Source organism: Colletotrichum karsti, assembly GCF_011947395.1.
Source record: "Colletotrichum karsti strain CkLH20 chromosome Unknown Scaffold30, whole genome shotgun sequence".
Lineage (NCBI taxonomy): Eukaryota > Fungi > Ascomycota > Sordariomycetes > Glomerellales > Glomerellaceae > Colletotrichum > Colletotrichum karsti.
The window spans coordinates 590,106-607,563 of NW_024065930.1; the positions used below are offsets into that span (position 1 = coordinate 590,106).

At 55.1% G+C, this 17,458-nt stretch overlaps 5 protein-coding genes across 5 annotated transcripts in view; 3 read left to right on the forward strand and 2 right to left on the reverse strand.

The window, feature by feature from the left end:
- Window positions 1–184: 184 nt before the first annotated feature.
- CkaCkLH20_08887 (CoA-transferase family III) lies at window positions 185–4,143 on the reverse strand (the record flags this gene model as incomplete). Its single annotated transcript, XM_038891602.1, has 9 exons — window positions 185–690; window positions 750–1,254; window positions 1,303–1,429; window positions 1,476–1,507; window positions 1,564–1,628; window positions 2,908–3,459; window positions 3,513–3,659; window positions 3,722–3,858; window positions 3,986–4,143. 9 exons carry the CDS (start codon window positions 4,141–4,143, stop codon window positions 185–187), a joined length of 2,229 nt encoding a protein of 742 aa, XP_038743238.1.
- An 863-nt stretch (window positions 4,144–5,006) lies between these two features.
- On the forward strand, window positions 5,007–7,518 carry CkaCkLH20_08888 (putative arsenite efflux transporter; the record flags this gene model as incomplete). Its single annotated transcript, XM_038891603.1, has 4 exons — window positions 5,007–5,088; window positions 5,274–5,315; window positions 5,369–7,107; window positions 7,171–7,518. The coding sequence occupies 4 exons, from the start codon at window positions 5,007–5,009 to the stop codon at window positions 7,516–7,518; spliced, it is 2,211 nt and encodes a 736-aa protein (XP_038743239.1).
- A 1,094-nt stretch (window positions 7,519–8,612) lies between these two features.
- CkaCkLH20_08889 (uncharacterized protein) lies at window positions 8,613–9,197 on the reverse strand (the record flags this gene model as incomplete). The annotated part of the gene is made up of 3 exons (XM_038891604.1): window positions 8,613–8,688; window positions 8,751–8,810; window positions 8,863–9,197. The coding sequence occupies 3 exons, from the start codon at window positions 9,195–9,197 to the stop codon at window positions 8,613–8,615; spliced, it is 471 nt and encodes a 156-aa protein (XP_038743240.1).
- A 4,949-nt stretch (window positions 9,198–14,146) lies between these two features.
- CkaCkLH20_08890 (uncharacterized protein) lies at window positions 14,147–14,920 on the forward strand (the record flags this gene model as incomplete). The annotated part of the gene is made up of 1 exon (XM_038891605.1): window positions 14,147–14,920. One exon carries the CDS (start codon window positions 14,147–14,149, stop codon window positions 14,918–14,920), a length of 774 nt encoding a protein of 257 aa, XP_038743241.1.
- A 1,046-nt stretch (window positions 14,921–15,966) lies between these two features.
- The window catches only part of CkaCkLH20_08891 (transcription initiation protein), a gene marked incomplete at both ends in the record, with an annotated part of 2,326 nt that continues 834 nt past the window's right edge, over window positions 15,967–17,458 (forward strand). Inside the window, 6 exons of the mRNA XM_038891606.1 lie at window positions 15,967–16,519; window positions 16,576–16,637; window positions 16,840–16,884; window positions 17,016–17,048; window positions 17,123–17,244; window positions 17,314–17,336. Coding sequence (XP_038743242.1) covers window positions 15,967–16,519; window positions 16,576–16,637; window positions 16,840–16,884; window positions 17,016–17,048; window positions 17,123–17,244; window positions 17,314–17,336 — 838 coding nt within the window. The remainder of the gene's footprint in view (window positions 16,520–16,575; window positions 16,638–16,839; window positions 16,885–17,015; window positions 17,049–17,122; window positions 17,245–17,313; window positions 17,337–17,458) is intronic.

Here is a 17,458-nt window from a genome sequence, read left to right on the forward strand (position 1 = left end):
TTTCTGAATCCTGATCGACTACTTCTGTAGTGACAACGGATAACAACGGCAACACTAGAGCTACCGGGGGGCAGCAATGGCACTCATAGAGGTGGCGAGGAGTATTACGGTCAAAACTGTGAAGCCATGATGCTCATATTCTCAGATTCACGTCGACAACAACCGTCCTCTAACACAACCACGCCTATCCCACAACACCACCACTCTTCAACTCCCCAATCCTCTCCTCCGACAGCCCCAAATGCTCAACGAGCACCTCGCCGGTATGCTGCCCCAGCGTCGGCGGCGCCGTCCTCACGCTCGGCTCGCTCTCCGAGTACTTGACAGGCGTGTTGACCATCCGGATCGGCCCGCACTCGCCGTGCTCCATCTCCACCACCATGTTCCGCGCCCGCGTGTGCTCGTGGTCCAGCGTGCCCTGCACGTCGTTGACCGCCGCGTACGGCATGCCCCGGCCCTCGAACACCTTCAGCCACTGCCCCGTCGTCTTGGTGAAGGTGATGGCCTCGATCAGCGCCTCGAGCTCGGCGCGGTTGGCCACGCGCTGCGCGTTGGTCTTGTACTTGGCGTCGTCCTTCCACTCCGGGCGGCCCAGGCCGTCGCAGAGGATGCCGTAGAGGCGGTCGTTGCCGCCGCCGAAGAGGATGTCGCCGTCTTTGGTCTTGAAGGAGCGGTATGGCACGATTGATGCTACGCGGGGGTTAGTCAGTATCGATGTGCTAAAGTGAGCGGTTGAGTGAAAGGTTTACGGTGCGCGGTGCCCCAGCGGCCCGAATCCTTCTTCCCGCTGATGAGACAGCTGCTCGCGATGTTGGCGAGCGTGGCCGTTTGGCAGTCGCTTAGCGCGACGTCGATGTGCTGGCCCTTGCCCGTCCTGGCGCGCGCGAGGAGGGCCGCCATGATGCTGTTGCTCGTGTACAAGCCCGTCGTGAGGTCCGTCACGGCGACGCCGACCTTGACCGGCGGCCCGTCGCGGCTGCCCGTGATGTGCATCAGGCCGAACTCGGCCTCGACCATGACATCGTACCCCGCGCGGTCCGAGTAGGGACCCGTCTGGCCGTAGCCCGTGATCGAGGCGTAGATGAGGCCCGGGTTGATGGCGCGGAGGGTGTCGTAGTCGAGGTTGTACTTTTTGAGGGTCCCTGGGAGGTAGTTCTCGACGAGGATGTCGCACTTTGATACGAGTTTGTGGAGTATGTCGATGCCGTCTGGGTGTTGGAAGTTGAGGCCTAGGGACTTTTTGTTGCGGTTCACCTTGGGTCGGGTTAGTCCGGCTCATGGCATGAAAGAAGGCAGGCTTACTGCAAGGAAGTATGCAGATTCACCAGGTCCTTGTTGGGTTGAGTCGGCTTTGTAGGTTGCGTAAGGAGGACCCCAAGCTCGCGTGTCGTCGCCTCTTGTTGGATGCTCGACCTTGATGACCTCAGCTCTGATGATGTCAGTGAGATGCGCCTCAAGAGGTTCGTAGGCCGTACCCGAGATCGCCCAGGATTTGAGTGCAGTATGGCTAGCATCGTGTCAATTACATGAAAACTCTCATACCAATTCAACTGGGTGTCTTACTCCAGCCAAAACTCTCGTCATGTCCAACACCCGATACCCGTCAAGCGGCAGCTTGCTGTTCGGAACTGAGGAGTATTGACGCCATGCCTGCGGTATGCGTGACGGCCGCCCGGTGAGCCGCGCAGACCTTGAAATTGCACGGAAAGAAGTTTTGAAAAAGGGGCTAGCCATGATTTCTTCTACCGATATGTATGGCTTTACCGGAAAGTCAATTGGAGGTTGAGGACGGCAGAGCGGCGTGTTTGCTTAGAAGCTCCGACCCCGGTCGAGCTCCGGCCGATGGCGGGGATTCCGCCGCAGAAGCCTCGGCATTATCCCGGTAAACAACGAAGATCTTATGTAATTGCGCACGGTCCATTCATTGCGGTTTTCTGGGGAATCTGGGAACGTTCTCCTGTTCGTGGGTTTTGCAGCGTTCCATTCCTTCAGTCACGTTGAGTTGATTCAGCAGGTAAATCTCCGTTATTTGCATATAACATAAGGCTTCGTTGTATTGTGTCCATACCGAAGCTGCGAGATTACTAGGTATACATGAACGCCTTAAATTTTTGTACGTTTCCATCTATATGCTCCCAAATTCTAGAATCAGAACCGGTGATGCGCAGAAGGTGGCACTTCTAAAGTCGCACGCCGCACCTGCGAGCGGCCCCTTGGATCACTCGACGCATTTGCATCCGGTCTCGGTTGCTCAAAAGACGAGTGGCGGGATGGTAGAGTATTAGCATGCCGTCTGGGAGGCCTCGGGAACGATGATGGCGGCGACGTAGGTGAACCTGGAGACGTGGGCGATCCCGGTGTAGGTGCCACCGAGCCAACGTCACTGCCCGAGCCGTCTTCTCGAGATTCTCGTGACTCGACTTCCATGATACTATATGTGTCGTCGTGCTCGGCCATCAAAACGTTGCGACCAGCCTCTCCCGGAATTCTCGGCCACTCTCCCTTCTTGAAGTCGCCGGCACCAAAGGGATCTTTTGCTGGGTTGCCGAAATAATTGCCGACTTTCCCTAGAAAATTGGCGATTTTCCGGCGGGCTTCTTGCCCCTCACCCTCTGATGGGGGGATAGATATCGCTCCCTCCGAACCAGGCCTGCGGTCTTGGAACTCTCGATGTGACGTGCTTGTTCGAGAGCTATCCACCTCGCCGTTTTCGTCGTCAAGTCGCTCATGGTGATCATGACTGTGATTACAACTGCAGTGATGTTCGGAATCTTCTTCAGTCTCTTTCCTGCTCTCCGCCAGCCACACATAGAGCGAGCCTAGCCCGGCCATTCCGGTTCCGAGAATGGTCCCCCATTGGCCTGAAGGAGTCAGCTTGAAGGCGCGAAAGGGGACGCCTCTGCTTACCGATACTGCCTATGGGCTCTGTGTGGTAGTCCACCTGAGGGCTCCAAAAGTTTATCTCGCCGATTATGAGCACGGCCAGCCAAGCTCCCCCGAATACGGGCACCTCGACAGCACTCAACATTGACCGGATAGCTTGGTTGACGGCTTTCATGCTTCCAAACGTAGCTCCGTTTGCTCCCGGGATAGCATCATTGTCTTCCGACCGGGGTTTCTCTGACGAAGTGCCGGTTCGTCGTGCTTTCCAATTAATTTCCAATATCTTGTTCCACATGGAAACCAGGGAGAGAATTGCCGGCACACATTCCGCAGCTGCGAGGAACATGGCCATGCCGAAGGGGAGGATGCTCGGCTTGGGGACGACATAGATCTCGCTTGCTGCGCCAAGTCGTAGAGGTGAAGTAGGGCCATCGTCTTGGGAGCACGTGAGATTACACCTGTTGCCTTGTTCATACGGAAAGCGTCCGGCACTCGAGGGGATTGGGCTCCCCAGACCAGCTTCGGTGCACGGATGGGTGTCAGAGCGGTAAAACTCTACCGCCAAGCTCAAAAGCCCTGAGAAGAGTCAGACGGTGAGTTTGGATGGGTGGGGTGGATGTCGTGCTCACCAGCTAGAATGAGGCCGGTCCAGAGGAAGATGATGTTCCTTCCAGGGTCGTAGAAGAATGTCGAAGACAACTTCACGGTGACTGGCGCCGCCAAGATTCCAATGGAGCAGAACTGTAAGGCCCCGTAGATGTCCATGTCTGTGGCACCTGGGTCATGAAACCGTCAGTGGTGAACACTGGCTGTGCTGTGCATTCAGTCTAAGACTTACCATCAACATGTAATGACGCCAGGACGATGCCGTGGATGGCCGCAACAGCTGGGACGAGCAAAGCAGCGGCCAAACAGACAGCCCTTATCCATTCCTCCTTCCTTGCAACAACACAGACGACGACGAGGATGTAGTATCTGACGTCTCCCGATTAGCCTTTGCGCTAGATATGTTTCGTCCCATTACTGTGGTGGGTACAAGCATTTGCCAAGTTCCTCCGTCGGTTGAGTTGCCGATTTGCCAGAGTGGAGAAGCTTCACTTACAAGATTCGCTGACCGAAACCATATTGACCTGACAGCGGCCAGGCGCAAGCGACTTCAAGACAAGGACCGTCGATGTCGTCGCAAGACGAACCGACACCGGTGGTATCTCCACGCTTGAGGACGGCGTGAAGCAGCGCTGTCGCGGAGAGGGGCGCCATGGATGGAAGCCGACCCGAGGCCGGGTAAGGTTGGAAATAAGCTTACGGACAACTCCACTCCCGCCCAGATGTCGAGTTCGCAAAGATAGGGAACCCAATGGCCGGGAATCGACCGGCAATTTAGACGTCAAGTCGTCCCTCTTTCCCCCAGAGAAATGATAGAGCGGAGAAGTTTGCCGTCGTCCCATTCCAAGCTTTCAGGAACAGAGCGCCGCCACGAGCAAGTGCTCGCGTGACCGGGTGCGGCTCATTCGAGGCAACAGCGCGGGCGTGCTACTCCGGGGCGAGCAGCAAACAAGCCAGAGACACTGGGTGACAATTCCGGAGGTGGCGCAGCATATCGATGATGCAGCTTAGCTCCTGCGAGTATCCGTCGGGCGTTGAGTTGTGCTTACTGCGATGAACGGGAAAGGAAACTAGCGGTAGTGGACGAGGGAAAGATGAGCACCCGAGTTGGCACTGGAATTGAGATAATTGGCTGTAAAAAGCCTGCATCAGAGTGGAATTAGTTAGAACCAGTAAAATAACGCGAAAACGAGCCGTTCAGTGCCGTCCGTGGTTCAACAAAAAGCGGGGTCAGTCCAATGAAGAATTGCAGGTTTCATTACCTAGGAAAGCGCTAGGGCTGACATTCCAGACCGCAGCGGGCACCTGCCGCCATTCGTGCTCCCGTTTTCTTCTTTTCTTTCCACCCCGGAGCCTGATCTCGACCCTTCAGCTGTCACCAATCCTGCAATCCTCCTCGACATGTACAGGCGTGGCACACGAAAGATTCCAGCCTTATCCCAGCTTTGTGTCCGTAAACTACGCATAGCTGCGTCATTTCGTGGTGGTTGAACCCTCTCACAAGTTCAATCGCCACGATGGACACCAACATCGACATTGGCACCGACCAGATCAAGGAGTGGAGGTCTATCGTCACCCTCATTATCTTCTTCTTCGCCAGTGAGTATATGCATCTATCCGGCCTTGTATCTTCGTCAGGCTTCACCACGTCTGAGATTCCACGACTGACACGGAAGTAAAGATATCGTCGTTCTTTTTCCTTTTCACATCCCAGTCTACGTCCCGGTGCGACTCTCAAACGCCTTTCTGGATTCCCTGAGCGCCCTGAGAGTGATTTCGCCCAGAGAAAAAAGCACTCGCCATGGGCATCGAGAAGAAGCCACGAAGTTCGTTCGGCTGAGGTTTCCCATGAACTCTGTCACCGCACCTCTCATTGCAGACCTCTTCCTCATCGCTATCCTCGCTATCGGTAAGAAGGAAGTCAAGGATGGCACTCTCGGCGACAACGGCATCTTTCCCCTCGACATCATGGTCTTCTTCATCACTCTTGCCTACATCGCCATATCAATCGACGCCTCAGGTCTGATTCGATACCTGGCTCTGAAAGTTCTGCAGTGGGGAGGAAAAGTCGGCCACAGGCTATTCTTCTACCTGTACGCCTTCTTCTTTGGACTTGGCAGCTTCATCGGCAACGATCCTATTATTCTTTCTGGCACGGCCTTCCTGGCCTACATGACACGGGTGTCCAACAATATCAAGCACCCGAGAGCCTGGATCTTCACACAGTTCGCCATAGCCAACATCGCCTCGGCGATTCTGGTCTCGTCAAACCCCACCAACCTCGTGCTTGCTGGTGCTTTCAACATCAAATTTATCGACTATACCGCCAACATGGTTGTTCCCGTCGTCATCACGGCCCTGGTCTTGTTTCCGTTCTTGCTGTACATCGTTTTCGCGAACGAGGGCCTCATCCCCGTCTCTATCGAAATGCGCGAGCTTCCAACAGAGGCCAAGTCGAAACCCGTCAATCCCAATATTCCTAACGCGAGAGGAACGGCGGCTGAGGATGAGGAAGACAACAACACAAACGGGAACGAGGGTAAGCTTCTATCTCTTGTCGAGATCATGAACCCCTTTCTCGACAAAAAAGGCGCGGCGTTCGGCGCCTTCATCATGGCAGTGACCCTCATAACGGTCCTGGCAATCAACGCTGCCAGTGTCAAGACCAAGAACGATGAGCACTTTCAAGTCTTCTGGGTAACCCTGCCGGCCGCATTTGTCATGCTGTGCTGGGACCTTGCATTTGGATGGATCAACCGGGAGGAGACACGAGAAATTGCTCGCAAAGGTCGACAGGAGCTCGAACGTGCTCGGGTTGAGAGAGCTTTGAGAGAGGAGGCGAGAACCGGAAGGACTATTACTCGAGGAGGACGAAGATCCACTGAATGTGGCACAGAGATGTTCTCCACCGCACAGAGGCGGTCAAGTGAGGCATGGCCAGAAATCCATGTCCAAGATGCCGATGCCCATGGCGACGCCGACGCCGACGCCAAGGACGGGCTCAAGAGCCCGGACGACGAAAGTCCGCCTCTAAGTCCCGGTAGGGGCCTCACGCCTTTGCTCACCCTGACGCCCGCTGGTCCTGTGGAAGAAGGAAGCATATCTCCGACGCCCGCATCGAGCCCTCGCCTGGACCCTTCAATGTCCACAGCCGTAGGAAATCCAGATAACAGTCGCCCACCGAGCAGTGAATCAACTGCTATCGAGAAACCAAACGGGCTTCGAAATCGAAACGATCCAGATGAACCACCGCAGGGCATCTTGATCTCGGGGATCAACACCCCCGTGAATGAGAAACAGTCGACAGATTTTGAAGAAAGACCTCGACCCGATGTGAACCAAGCCATTCCCCGGAAGCAGCACAAGGCGACTCTCGTGTCTCTGTGCAAAGATGGCTACCGATGGTCGCAGGAGACATTCCCCACCGTCATGGCCGTGGTATCGCATCTACCCTTCGCTCTGGTGCCGTTTGCGTTTGCCATGTTCGTGTTGGTTCAAGCATTGGTTACCAAGGGCTGGGTTCCGGTCTTCGCATACGGATGGGATCACTGGGTGGAAAAGACGGGAACCATCGGTGCCATCGGCGGCATGGGGTTCCTCTCGGTGATCCTCTGCAATGTGAGTATCTGCCCGAGATTGTCCAGCTCCGTATCATACATGCTAACTGTGGTGGCTGCTTAGTTTGCAGGAACTAACATCGGCACAACAATCCTCCTGTCGCGCGTCATCCAGGCGTGGCAGGAGATACACAGACAACCCGGCAGCGATCCCATCAGCGATCGGACATTTTGGGCGACCGTTTACAGCATGGCGCTCGGCGTTAACTACGGCGCATTCAGTACTGCATTTAGTGCATCGTTGGCAGGCTTGTTGTGGCGTGACATCCTCGAGAGGAAGCACATTCACGTCCGCAGGATGGAGTTCGCGCGCGTCAATGTCCCCATCATCGCCATCGCAATGACCGTCGGCTGCACGGTCCTCGTTGGAGAGATTTACATCATCAGGAACGAAGGCCCTTACCATTTGTGAATAAGTCTTGCATAAGTCTTGAGTATGTCACAGAGGCATCTTCAAGATACGGTATATATGAGATGGAGAATGCGGCGGCAGAAGGCCGCAAGAGGCTATGATACCCAGAACAATAAAGCTTTCAAGTTGTGAAACCTATCTGTAGGCAGACCAGCACTGCTCAGCTGCGAGAAAACGTCGAAATCGCGCGCTGTGACACAACCCATCACACTAATTTGGCAGGTCGCTTAGTGGAGCTGCTGGGATCCGGGGGCTGTGGCAGGGTCCTCCCTGGAACATCACGAACCTATTGTGGATATCTCGCAGCTTGCAATAAGATGAAGCTACGCCTCACAACTTCACCCATCACAGCTCTCGACCGCTACCAACAACCTGTCGCAAATGACGGGACAAACGATGGTTTCTCCTGTTCACCCTCGTCAATCCTTCCCGGCGGGACTGCGGCAGAAACAGCGGGGTCCAAGACGTTCGTCACATCACGCGGCATTTTCTCTAGCGCAGCCGCTCGCGCGTGGCTGAGCGGTAAAGGTGCAGATCTAAGAGAGGGGAACCGCTCTCGTTTCCACGCACCAACGGCCAACGGTCCTGAATAAGTCGCTGAAAGTGCGCCTAGGCGGCGCGGGGGGAGCGGCATGTCGTCATGTCATTTTGTTGTTGGCGGTTGGCCCTGTAACGGGCTTCCTCAACGCAGATATGACAGACATACATCGCCCTGGCCGGGGGTGCTTTTTTGACGCGCACAATCGCGCAGCGGTCCGTCGCTTCCACGGCCGCATGCAGTATGTCGATAATCGTACACAGCCGCGCTGCTGTGCCGCCGACTTCACCCCCTGCGACAATGAGCCATTCCTGGACGGTTTTTTGTCTGACATGATCGACGGTAAGCGGGCAGGCGGCTTAGCAGCCGAAGCCAGGTCTCAGTCGACACCCAGCACATATGAGTTCAGATGTAAGTGATATTGATTCGCATTGTTTTAGAGGCCTAGTAGGAAGCTTCTACGGCACCAAACCTACGCATCCTCTTGTAATATATCGGGGAAAGAAATAGTAGACAGAACACTGGGTAGAGAGATAATGATATAGTTCGAGACCGCCTAAGGAGTAATCGACACCAAAACCCACTCCTGGTTTCTGGTGTTGGTGTTGTTGTCCCAACCTTGAATTTTCGTACTATTAAGATGTTGGCCAATTGGCCAGGAGAAACATTCCGGGGGGGGGGGATTGTGACGGACCCGTTGCCTGAACCACCGTCGTTGAGGTCGACGACAGTGCCCGACTCCTTGTTCGTGATTCTTCCAACAGTCAGCCGGTGATCCCGTCCAAAACAAGACATCAAAACTTCACCTGAAGAAAGGGGGCTTCTTCGAGACGGAGTTGAGCGCGAACCGCCACAGCTGGCGATCGGAGTCGAAGCTCTCCGAGCCGACGACGGGGGTGCCGTTGCCCGAGGCGCCGTTCTGCATGGTCAGCGCGGTGCCGGACTTGTAGTTGAAGAGCTTCCAGAAGTCGCCGTGCCGCTCGAACTTCCAGAGGCGGTTCTGGGCCGCCGTCGGGAACGCCGGGTCCCAGCCCGAGACGTTGACGTTGTTGCCGCCCTTGCCGTCGTCCAGGTCGAGGACCGTCTTGGAGGCGATGTTCATGACGGCGTAGATTTGGCCGTCGGCGATGGTGGAAGCCATTGTGGGTTGGATGGGATTGTGAGAGTGGTGATTGGGAATGGGATGGGATGAGATGGGATTGTCTTGTTGCATGGAGGTTGGACTGGATGGACGGAGATCTGGTTTATATACTCGAGGGACTCTTGCGAGATTCTATTGAGAATAGTATCATTGCATCTTGAAGCAATGGGAAAGCATCATCTGCTCATAGAGTCATCAAGATGTTGTCGGGTTCGAAACTCCGGGCGGTAATGCCGTGTTCTTGGCACTCCATTCACGACGCTTATTGTAACTGAGACCTGTGATGATGGCTGAATATTCGAAGCTGAAAGCTGTAAACCGAGACATTGACAGATCTGCGCGGCCTCGCCCTTGAGGCTCGTCTGGTGGCTTGCTGAATGTGACGAGCATCGCGCAGTAGCCTTCTGAATCTGGCGAGCCTCATCCGGTGGCTTGCTGAGCATGGCGGGGTTCTCTGCTTCTCATTTGGGATAGGTCAACGTTGTCTGACCAGAACACCATCACATTAACGAGTCCCATCAGAATACTGATGAACCGGCTTCTGAAATCAAAAGGAAGCAAGGTCGTGATCAATACCGCCGGTGAAATTGACGAATAGTCACACGGATGTCTGAGTTTCCGGTCTCGAGCAGCGCTATCTTCTTGTCAGTCGGATCAAAGGAGTCACGATCTACATCAAGCTGGCAAGCAGTGATCATGTTGGCAAAACTGCCGCTTAATTCCGTGTATACAGCTTCTTTCTAGCTTCGTATTCAACATCTGACGTAGAGCCGGGTAACACGCGAAACATGCAATTTGCAACCACGACTGAGCCCGGAATCCAAGTGGACGCCGTTGAAAATCGATGCTGCGTCGCCTCAACCTCTCTGCCTTTCACATATGTTCATTTTCACGTCCCTAATGCCGCTGTTTTTCTCAAAGACCCATCTACCTGCTGGTACACGTGAGATCCCACGGAGCTCATAGGCCCCCCATTATAGCACCCGGTAAGACGTGTGTTGGGAGACGTCTAAGACGATGTTCTCTCTGGGTGGAATCCTTCTCCAAGACATCCCGGCCACCTTCTATGCCGATATCGTGAACCTCAATCCTATGTTCCTACGGAAGTGGCGAGTTGTTTAAAGGCCTTGGTCGCCGCGTTCTACATCGACTTGTTGGACTAAGTGAGCCTGACGATATGGCGAGTGCGACCTGGGTAATTGAGTAGTTTCAAGCTCCACTACACGCCTTCGCCCCCGTCACGACGCTCGGTGTTCCTTGTTGGACCTCGGATTTTGGGCCAACGGTTGGCTGACTGACAATACAACCCATGTCGAGTAGTGAAGCATCCAAGAGGGGCAATGGACATCTCCCACGTTTTTCACCCCGAGCCCTTGCCGAGTCTTGAACAGGATGATCTCCAAGCTTTCTGGACCGAGAAAGTTTTCCATCTATGGCGAACGTGGTCCTAATAATGGCACGTGCGCTTCAGAATCATCAAGTCCTTATCATGATCTTCCGGTCTGACTCCTTACCAGCCGAAGTCGAAGTTGTAGTCATCACCCCCGTGAACAAGACTAGGACCTAGAAATAGTGCAGGCCGGCGGCAACACCAACAACATTCAGTCGAAATGTTTTCCGAGACATGACCAAGGATCCATTAGCGTGTCTGAGTGAAGCTGGAGCATGGCTTCCGGGCCTCGTGCGTCGTCGATAAGGTGGTCCTCCTTGGCGAACGTGGAATCTTCGTGGACGGCAGTCGCCGACTTGGACTTCCGAGAAACGTTGGTCGCTATTTTACGTCTATGAGGCTGGTTAGAATCAAGAGAAAATACATGTAAGATGGGTAAAAGCATGTCGTTACATACTCATTTGGACCATGCCGTCCTTACGGAGAACCTGACGTCGATGATGCACCTGACCATATGTTGTATCTCGAGGCGAGTCGATCGCTTCCTCTGGGACTCGGTGAGAATTTCGCCTTCCAAAAGTCTTGAACCGGTAGATGGCCGATTACGAGGCGGAGGAACGAGGTCTTGGACTGGTGACGATTCAGAATTTCGGCCTCGTTCTGCAAGCGTCTTTGGCCGCGGATGCGATGTCTTCGGTTGTGGTCCCTAAAGTGCTCGCAATGTCAAATCAATTTGGATTCGTGGGCAAAGTGGGAAGATCAAGGCGATGAGATCTTACCCAGCCAAGCACTCTGCGGCTGGGTCGACGGCCCTGTGAAGCTGGTTTGTAGATCTACAGGCACCCCCGCCTATACCTGTGAAGTTGTTAGTTAGTGTTGAGATGACAGGAGGAGGTTCTGCCACTCCTAGCCGCTTCGCACTTGGCGCCAGGCGCCATACCGTAGCGGCCCAGAACAGCCCGCAGACCTGAATTTGCACCAGATAATTACAACGCGGCGTAATTTGACAAGACCAACACCATCCGCCAATCTCATCACAACCCAATTCAAATCATTCAGGCACCAGACCAATCATCACCTGAAATCGTAATTCGAGGAGCCTTTCTGGGGACCATCCGAATGCAGCCTCAAGGCCAAAGCTCGGAAGAAGAGACGAGACGATTTTGCGTGTCGCTTCTACGAACCTTGGATTTGAGTTGCACATTGCGACGTGCTGCGAAGCTTGGGAAGCAGTTCGGAAAAGCACACCAGCACCGAGAAACAACATTTCGAACCGCATCGATTCTCAAATCAGGCATCGAGTGCGCCTCGAAGAAACTCGACCAAAAGCCAGGCCAGTCGCTCGATGCGCCGGACCAACACGCCCCGATCAGCTCGCACAAGAGCAAGCCAAGAGTCAACGCCGCCTCGTTCCCCCACTACACTAACCGCTCAGCCCATCCTTGGTTGCAGATGGCGCTGTCGATGGCACGCAAGCACGCACGCTACGATGCGGCACAGCACCGGCGAGTTGTTAATCAGCTGCCAAATTGGGCCGGGAGAGACACCAGCTCGTTTATGACAAGCACACATCCATGAACGCCGCAAGGGACGGCGGCACCACCCGTGGAGCCGAAGATCAACTCAGATGGTCAGCAAATGTCGCCGTTGGTGCTGGTGATGTGATGGCCCCATCAGTCAGCCTAAGTTGGGGTCCGAGACCTATCTGGTACCTCAACTCCAGTCACGGTCCGATATGTCATCCTGTGTCTACCACCGACGTACCATTTCCAACGGTATTATTCTGCGCGGAACAGGGCTCCTACGGGTGATGACGTTCGTACAGCATATGGCGGTCCATGAGAAGGAGTCACAAAGTGTTCCTGGCTGCCTGAACAATAGGAAGAATGCACCGTTGAAACGGCGCACGGGACGAAGGATAGCGGCATACCTTACGCCCCGAGCAGATTGGGAAGGTTCTGAGATGCAGTAAACCTTCACTGCCACCAGGAGCCTGGCCGCCCGTTTCGAGCGGACTTTAAGCATCTTTTGCCTCCCTCGTGGTCTGGAGCTGGAGCCGTTACTGGGCCGCCCTTTGTGTAAGGACGAAAAGCTAACCGAGTCGTTGAGAAGATCAGGGGAGAGGACAAAGAGTGATGGGCATTACGAGCAAGGCCAGCATCAAGACGGTGCTGACAACGGCCTCTGGCACCAAGATCTGCGAGCTCTCCCTTTGTCTCGGTCAGTTGACCATCGCTGTAACCTCGCGATGCAGCTGGGGACACGGAAATGGATCGCAGACTTACAGCCAGCCCTGAACCCCTCCATCGACTTACATGAACTGGCCGGGGTTCCCAACTCCGCCTCGCGGGTCCTTCGTTGGGGGAACCCAGGAGGTTCGGTTGGTTCGTTCAACCGCGCACCACTCATGACCGAGCACCGAGCAACACTAAGCCCATGTGCGCTAACCAAGCCGTACAAGGCCACCTAATTAGGGCAATTCGTGGACCGGGGAATCGTGGAGTCTAAGTTGGGTGACAGTGACACACGGTGGTCGCCCAGCGGTCCAATTGCAACACAATCGCGCAGCTCGCTCACGTCAACCGCCACACTCCCGAAGACCGATCGACGCCTTTCGAGGGCCACAGCACCAGGCAGATGAGTACGACAGGATTGCCCGGGAAGTTAATCCCAAGCCCGGCGAGCCAAAGTCATTTCAAGTCAAGATGAGAGAGGCAGCAGGCAGACACGACATTGGACCCTGCAATTTGCGTCAATCTTCAGCAATTTGAGAAGAGCAAAAGTCAATCCGGCGTCGAGGCGATTTGCACACACACCTCACTCACGCCCTCTGTTGGTTCGGGCGGCAGACCGGGTTCGTTTCTCTGCGTTACGGGACATGGGGGCTACGACGATGGCGCAGCCAATGATGGGCGCTCAGTTGGCGTCTGCGGCGGTCCAACGACGACATTGTGCCTTGCCTACGCTTGCTCTTGGTGCTACTATTCCCAGTCTTGCCCTCTTTTTTTGGTTTGTCTCTTTCCGTTCCGAGGTAGTCTACTAATTACCCACGCCGCAATATGCACACTCCCGCCATGGGTATCTCCCAAAGCTAAGATAGCCAAGACGCAAAGGGAAACGGGATGCAATCCGCCCGGCGGTGCTGAAGATCACGCTGCCTTGAAGAGGGGAACAAGTTTTAAGGACCCTCATCCCTCTTGTTCCTCAACACGGACTCTTCAAGATCAGCACATAATCGCGTTCGTCCGTCTATCGACAGCAAGCTCGAGCCAAACGACTATCAAGGGCATGTTCATGTTATCATCGCTTGGGTGCAGCCGTCCGGAGTGTCAGTGAACCGCATCACTTACATACGCCACCTTCCCTCCCCCACCACACCCGATCCGCTGGCACCGACGGAGGCCGGCGCCGGCACACACTAACAACGGCACCATCATCAACAAGCTCTGCACGCCTACCTTACGCCGAAGGCAAGACCGACGGGCGGACGAGCTCTGTGTTCTTAGCCCGCTGCCAGCAGGTTCATAACCACACGTCAATATAAATAAAGTCAGGGAGAATGGCACCTGTCATCGCCAGCATCCTCAGACGAGCACAAGCAGCGCAAGACACAACACCAACACCAACACCAGAAGCAGATAGCGGCCTCGGTCTCGGCGGCACGCCCGGCAACGACGAGTCTGCCCCAGCCACTAATACGACAACCATTCTTATCATTGTAATCGTCATCTGCGGAGCTGCCATCATGTCGGCCGCACTATTCTACATTTTCGACCGCAAAAAGAACAGCCAGTTCCGCGAGGCGTGTAAGAGAGATCCATACCTCACACGCAAGGAGTTCACTCGCCGGCGTAAGCTGAGCGCCCTAGAGCGTCTCGAGGAGGAGGAGCTACAGCGCAGCATCATGATCCGCAAGTCCCTCGCCTGCCGGACCCCGTCGACGGGCAGTAGGGGCTCCAGCGACGAAGATTCCGACTCGGGAGAGACGCAGATGCAGCAGCACCAGCGTCTACCGGAGCCGTTGTACGACCCGCACCACCACGACCAGACTTCGAGGAGCGGGTGGGCGCCTAGCGAAGCACGCAGGGCCAGATCCGACTCGGAGTCTTCGTCATCTGCCTCGCTGGGAAGGCCGTACGCCGAGCCCCATCCCGGCGTGGAGGTGGAGGTCCCGCTGCCCCCGCGATCCAGGTCGCCGTCGCCGGTCCGGACGCCGCTGATTCGGAAGCCGGTACCCCCGCCAATGCCGGCGATTTACGTCCCTGCCGGGGAATCACCAAGGCATCTGCGAACGCTGTCGAGAGGGTCTGATATTCCGCTTCACTTGCAATAGTGATCGTCAGGAGAGGGCGCGCTGTATTATAGGCGTATCAGTGATTTCATGGGGTTGCATAGCGTGGTTGGGTCGGTTTTGGACGGAGCATGGATATCGCCATGCTTGTATATTTTGTTACCTTCTTTCATTTGTATTGATACCCAACACTGAACATATTCAGAGATGCGATTGTCCCAACAATGTCTTGATTAAACTGTAGTGTGGTGACTGAAGATGCCTGGAAGCTTCGGTGGACCAGAAATTCGAGGTGCACAGTCAGTTGCCTGATGAGCCCGGCTGACAAACCACTGACCTCGGGGCTGGAACTGGGAAGTTGAGCCCCACGGGTGGCGCCTGCCGCTGAACCAACCACTGAAACGAGGCGGTCTCTAGCTGAGTCATCCGCTGCCGCCTCATCTCCGGCAGCACCAGGCAGAAGGCCAAAGTGCTGTGTCGTTAATCCGAAACTGAGCCTCAACTCTTTTCCTCTACAACCCACTAACGTCGCTCGCTCGCCCCCACGAAGATCGTCTGCAACCCGCCGCGAAACGCATCTCGAAAACCATCTCGCCCTCGGCCTGCCGTTTTTGAGTAGAGCATTTTTGCGACCGTCGCACACGACCTTCGAGCCGACTGCTCAACGATCTGGGACTCGGGGTTCTTTGTTCGCCACAACTCTCGGACGCCTTCACTGGTAGAATCGGTCGGCTGGCAATCAAGAGCCTGCTTTCTTCCTCTCCTCCTCTCTCCCTCCTCGTGCGACTCTGTCACAGTCGTCTTAATTGGTGAGAGAGGAAAACTTCCTGCCGCAAGTCAGGAAACCATGGCTCACCTTGAATTTATCTAGTGAAGGCCTTTATCCAGCCGCTTTCTTCGCCGACCCCCCGTTGAACGAGTTTGACCTTTAGTTCAACAAAGAACAGTCTACATCGTCGTCGGTGCTTCCTGCCCCGCGCGGAAACGAGACTCGTCTTTCGACTCGAAAAGCAGTAATCCCGATCGTCCTTTGAGACGGTCCCTCCTTCCCTCGACGAAACCCACCCGATCGCCGAAACACCGCCAAGCTGCATTCGCCGCTCTTCGTCCAACTTACCAACGACCTCCTCTGGACAAACAGCAAGACAACGAAAGAGAAAGAGAATCTGCCCACCCACAAAGCGGTAGTCAACAAGCGTCAGGAACTCCGGCGAAGAAAGAAGGAACTCAAGCGTCGTCGCAAGGTTTTCGACGAACTCAACAACATCTATACGCCCAAGCCGTACGAACCCAAGATGCTCGGCCCCAACGGTGCCGCGACGGAAGAGAAGGTCTTCGAGGATGACCTTTCGGAGGTGGTGATTTGTCCCGACTGCAAGGAGTATCCGCCGAACCTGGTCGAGGAGTTCTCGTCCGGCGACATGGTCTGCGGCTCCTGCGGCCTCGTCGTCGGCGAGCGCATCATCGATACCCGTTCCGAGTGGCGTACGTTCGCCAACGATGACCAAGGCAACGACGATCCCTCCCGTGTCGGTGACGCGGTGAACCCCTTGCTGAACGGCTCCCAACTCGAGACGACGATCGCTTTCGGCGAGGGCCGCGATTCCAAGAACTTGGCGAGATTGCAGGGAAAGGGCCAGGGTTCGTCACCTTCCCGTACCCTCTTTCTCAGCATATCATGCTAACAACATGGGCAGACAAGACTTCCAAGTCTCTGCTCCAGGCTTACCGGGATATCGGAAGTTTCTCGGATAGTATCGTACGTTTGGCCCATACTACAGCGATCTTGAGAGAAGCCAGGAATTTGGTGTTGAAGTGTATGCGTGCAGCATGGGAATCTTTCTTGATGGTTTTTCATCCAAAGACCCACGCAGCACAATGACGTTCAACACCAAGTTGTTCGTTTCGCGAATTCTTGGCGGCAGTTTTTTATTCGGACTCGCTGCTGACATATCAATCAGAACCTCGGCAAGACCGTCAGCGACAGTGCGAAGCACATTTTCAAGGTATGTGGTCGGAATCTGACCTGTTCTGCACGCTGTGGTTCTTCCTTTGGCGCCTTGGGGCAGACTGTTGCCGCAGCTATCTGCTCGCGGTCTATCTCGCAAAGTGTTCAAGTAATTAACATGATTTTCAGTTGACTTTCGATCACGGCTTCATGAAAGGAAAGGTGAGTCGTTGTCTCGTCGGGCGTAGCCTGGCTCTGTTCCGTCGCATGTAACCATTACTGACGCATTTGTGCAGCCCCAAGAAGGTATTTTTACGAGCATGCCAAACCCCAAGGTCATGCACAGGAAGCTGACACTTTTCCCAGCGGTCATCGCAGGATGCATTTTCATTGCTTGCCGTCAGGCCGGTGTAGGAAGGTAAGTTATCGCAGATGTTTACGATCTCCCCTCCAACCCTGAACCGTGACGAGTACTAACTTTGCACAGAACATTTAGGGAGATTTTCCAGGGTAAGCCGCCGTCCTTTGAACTTTGAGAAGCCACATCTGGGCCATTAGGTCCTTCACACCGGGGGGGGGGGGGGGGGGGGGGGGGGGGGGGGGGGGGGGGGGGGGGGGGGGGGGGGGGGGGG